The following is a 3,912-nucleotide window of genomic DNA, read 5'->3' on the forward strand; positions in this document are numbered from 1 at the left end:
AGTGGTGTATCGGACAGTGCGACGCAAGGGGTACCAACTGGGATGAACGGGGGACGACGAAGTTTGTCAGGCGTTCATACTTAGTGTTCCAGTCCTTGACAAGGAGACTGTTCATGTATCCTTAGTCAAAGCTGGCGGCATGCGACCCGATACGTGCGCTCACCTAGGCACTGCCACCAAGACTGTCTCCATGTATTCGGACTCTTCAAGGAAATACTCCTTGGTAACAATATCGGCGAGCGACTTGACCGAGAGGTTTCCTCTGTAATGATCGGTTATCCGTCAGGGCAGGGCAGTAAACCACAACGTGGGGATAACTTCACGTCTTCTTGCGCTGCATCTGCGTCAGTGACCCCTTGGCCAGGTTATAGTTCTGAAGCTTCGTCTTCATGACATTGTCAATGGAGGACATCTCCTACACTCACGACCGCTTATCAGCGATGAATCTGCCCATCAGCATGCAGGCGCATACCTTCACGAGAACGTCGAGCATCTCCCTCAGTGACCTCTGGGTGCCATACCGCCCTTCGTTCCATCTCCAGTCACCGAAGAGATAGCTATCGACTGGCTTCTCGTTCACTAGGATGTGCTGGCGCAGTTTCGCGGGATCGTTGTTCAAAAGGTTACGCAGCGTGTCGACTGTCTTAGCCACTGTCCCAGTAAACGATGCATCCTGCTTGGGCAGTTCCTCCGAAAGCGCAACCAACGAGTCTAGTGTCCCTGTCTTTCAATCAAACAAGTTTAGATCTCTGACACTGTAGGATATACATAATGCTCATGACCTTGAACGAAGGTATCGGCAGCAGCGCCACGGATGCGCCCTGTTTGGACGATGTACCAAGCTTTGAATGCAGTTCCTGAAGGGTGCCTTCAGCGTCCCCGTTCTGTGGGATGGCTACAAGCCATGTACTCTGGTCAGAGGGCATAATGTACAGGAGGATTTGCAGTCAGAGGTGGTTTGTCCAGAAAAGGCCCGTATGTCGCGGCTGGCAGCTGCCGCTCGCCCGAGATGCATGAAGTCACCACTGCGCGGGCGCCTACGCGCCCCATAACACGCCGAGCGCTATCGCAACGCATTCTCCAACGTACTCTACCCAGCCTCCAACCCACGATGCTTGCTCTCGCAGCGCGACGTTCTACATCTTTCCTGCCTCGCTTTCTTGCCGCCAGGGCGAAGTCAACCTTTGGGGACAACTGCCCACTCGTGATCACTCCCAGGCAGCTCAGTGATCTCGACCCTGGCAAGGTCTCCATCCTCGACACGAGTTGGCACATGCCCAACTCCCCGCGTAAAGCTCGCGAGGAGTTTCTCGAAAAGCACATTCCAAGGGCACAGTATCTGGACCTGGATGAGGTGGCCAGTGAACATGAGCTTGGACTAAAGCACATGATGCCGAGCCCGGAAAAGTTCTCCCAGGCGTGCGGTACGCACATCTCGACCCATGTTCTACTACAGTCTGGTTCACATCTTCCTGAGCAGAACAGTTTGGCATTAGCCCATCCTCCCATGTTGTCCTGTATGTCGTAGCATTTCGCATGGCAAAAGTGATTGAACCAATCTTGTCGTAGATACGACACCCTCGGAGTGTTCTCTTCCCCTCGTGCTCTGTTCATGTTCCGTGCATTTGGACACAATAGGTCGAGCATCCTTGATGGAGGTTTGCACAACTGGGAGGCGCATGGCTGTCCTGTTGAGTCTGGCAAGGCCCAGAAACATCCCAAGTCGTCCTACCCTGCCCCTCGGCTTGACGACGACGTTATTAAGAGTAGGCAGCAAATACACACTTCCCCGTAGCTTACTTAACGCATGAGCGAACAGGTTATGAGCAAATTATGAACAACGCAGGTCGTGACCCGTCTAAGGATTCAGCCGCCGAGCTAGTCCTAGATGCCCGTTCTCAGGGACGGTACGTTTGGTATAAATTAGCATAAAGATCACGTCGCTGAACTTACCTTTCATAGCTGGTCGGGCAAAGATCCCGAGCCTCGCCCTGGCCTTTCGTCTGGACACATTCCATACTCCACCTCTCTTCCGTTCACCACGTTCCTGATGAAGAGAACATACACGCCTGCGGGCGCGGGGAGTCCAATTACCTACACCGAGCTAGCCTCTCCCAGCGCACTTCACAGCACCCTTGAAGAAACTCTCGGCAAGGAGGTGGCCGATGAGGTTAGGTCCGGCAAGCGCAGGGTCGTCACGTCCTGTGGCAGCGGCATGACCGCTGGTGTTATCTGGCTCGGCCTGAAACAGATGGGTGTGGAGAAAGTGAGCCTATACGACGAGGCGAGTGCTTGTTTCGAAGTCCGTCCCTTGGAAGCTATTGACATTGATGCACGCACAGTCTTGGACTGGGTACGCCGCTAGAGAGGGCAGCAAGATTGAGAAGAGCACCTGAGCTCCCCATACACGACATCCTACGTATATGGACTTGGACTTGGCAAATGTACTCGTATATCTGCTTCTCGCGATCTATCAGATTGGAAGCATTGCTTGCTGAAATTGAATGCCGTTGCACATCACCTTGCACACGCCGCACTGATAGAGAAACAACGGTGAGCACCTCACCACACGCCTCACGATCGCTCATGGATTGTCTACACAACTAAAAGTCCCAGTGATATGATAAAGACTGACTATAGTACACGATGGACCAGCAGTAACTTCGAGTCAAGTTCTCTCAGGGGGTACACAATGTCACGACATGCTCGACGTCCGACTCCACGCGCGGAACACACGCCGCCGTTGCGGCTCTTGGTAATGCACGATTTGATGCTCATAGTTGTCCAACATGCCGATGAACGGGGGTTGGGAAAGGCAGGTGACTTTGCCCATTCCCAGTGCGCGAGCTGGCCGCCCGCTATACACGACCTCGACTCTGTGTCGGCTGCCCTGTCGCATTAGGGTGCAACGCCATCTGGCCTCGAACGTCAGAGGGATTCAAACAGATCATAACGACGTGCGCGTACCCTTCTGAGAGAAGAATGTTGCACTTTAGCCGGACAGCGTCCCGGTAGAGTTGGCACCTCGCGACTTGCACGGCCTTCCTCAGGTCTTCGACTGTTTGCAGGTCGTAGACGAATCTGTACGAGATGTTGGTGGGGTGGGTATAGGCGATCTCGAGATCTTCAATTCGGCCGCGTCAGCACTGGGCAAGAACAAGCTGCCTGATGTACTAGCCTTCGTCTTCGTCCCACATGGGGATCGGGGAGATGTCTCGGCAGTCGACTACCTCCCATGCCGCTTCACGTCTTCTGAGGTGCTTGCTGAATAGCATGTCGAGAGGTACACGATACGATGGGCAGAGCGAAAGAGAGAGGATGCTCGATGTGGGTGTGAAGCCCGTGTATGAGGGTTAGAGTTCGCAGTCGGGGCGCTGTCTTAAACTCAGCGGACGGCTGCGATCACAGAGCCAATCTAGCTTTACCGCGCAGAAAGGGAGGGCTGACGGGTGAGACAACGGCGCAGGGGTCGTAAATTGACAAAGGACTAGTTTCCGCACCTTATAACGCGTTTGAGCCGCGCGCCCCTAGCTGACGCAAGCGAAATATATCGATGCCCGCTCGACACGTCCACGTACTACCGTCGCAGCAACGGAACCAAGGAACGGATGTGACGAGCTTGCGCGCGGGGCTTCGCGCGTTAGAGACACTTTTGAAAGGCGCAACAACAATAAACTTGGCGATCCTTGGCAGACTGCTACGTCGAATACTGGTCAGCTCAGCTTTCATGACACACGTTGTGCAAGTACGAGGGCTGAAACACCAGGAGGGGTCACTGCCGTGATGGGGCGTGGCGAAACGGTAAGGCGGTGACCACCGGTACCGCTGGAGGCAGACCTGCCACCGGTTCATGTCGTTTCCTGGTCGTCATGATATCTCGATGTGGAAAATGACGCATAGCGTACTCGGCCT

General features: G+C 54.3%; 3 protein-coding genes across 3 annotated transcripts in view; 1 reads left to right on the forward strand and 2 right to left on the reverse strand.

Moving 5' to 3' along the window:
* The window catches only part of PHACADRAFT_156010 (uncharacterized protein), a gene marked incomplete at both ends in the record, with an annotated part of 2,445 nt that extends 1,519 nt beyond the window's left edge, over window positions 1-926 (reverse strand). Inside the window, 5 exons of the mRNA XM_007390263.1 lie at window positions 39-107; window positions 164-262; window positions 324-415; window positions 473-724; window positions 783-926. Coding sequence (XP_007390325.1) covers window positions 39-107; window positions 164-262; window positions 324-415; window positions 473-724; window positions 783-926 — 656 coding nt within the window. The remainder of the gene's footprint in view (window positions 1-38; window positions 108-163; window positions 263-323; window positions 416-472; window positions 725-782) is intronic.
* Window positions 927-1,110: 184 nt separating this feature from the next.
* PHACADRAFT_247097 (uncharacterized protein) lies at window positions 1,111-2,519 on the forward strand (the record flags this gene model as incomplete). Its single annotated transcript, XM_007390264.1, has 6 exons — window positions 1,111-1,424; window positions 1,481-1,517; window positions 1,570-1,766; window positions 1,820-1,907; window positions 1,963-2,284; window positions 2,343-2,519. Coding segments are annotated over 6 exons (1,012 nt in total), but the record flags the coding sequence as incomplete, so codon positions are not given.
* A 75-nt stretch (window positions 2,520-2,594) lies between these two features.
* Window positions 2,595-3,912, reverse strand: part of PHACADRAFT_168224 (uncharacterized protein) — a 1,601-nt gene continuing 283 nt past the window's right edge. Inside the window, exons 2-4 of the mRNA XM_007390265.1 lie at window positions 3,179-3,837; window positions 2,968-3,124; window positions 2,595-2,915 (exon numbers count right to left, since the gene is read on the reverse strand). Coding sequence (XP_007390327.1) covers window positions 2,696-2,915; window positions 2,968-3,124; window positions 3,179-3,275 — 474 coding nt within the window. The 5' untranslated portion in view covers window positions 3,276-3,837 and the 3' untranslated portion in view covers window positions 2,595-2,695. The remainder of the gene's footprint in view (window positions 2,916-2,967; window positions 3,125-3,178; window positions 3,838-3,912) is intronic.

Source organism: Phanerochaete carnosa, assembly GCF_000300595.1.
Source record: "Phanerochaete carnosa HHB-10118-sp unplaced genomic scaffold PHACAscaffold_1, whole genome shotgun sequence".
NCBI classification, from domain to species: domain Eukaryota; kingdom Fungi; phylum Basidiomycota; class Agaricomycetes; order Polyporales; family Phanerochaetaceae; genus Phanerochaete; species Phanerochaete carnosa.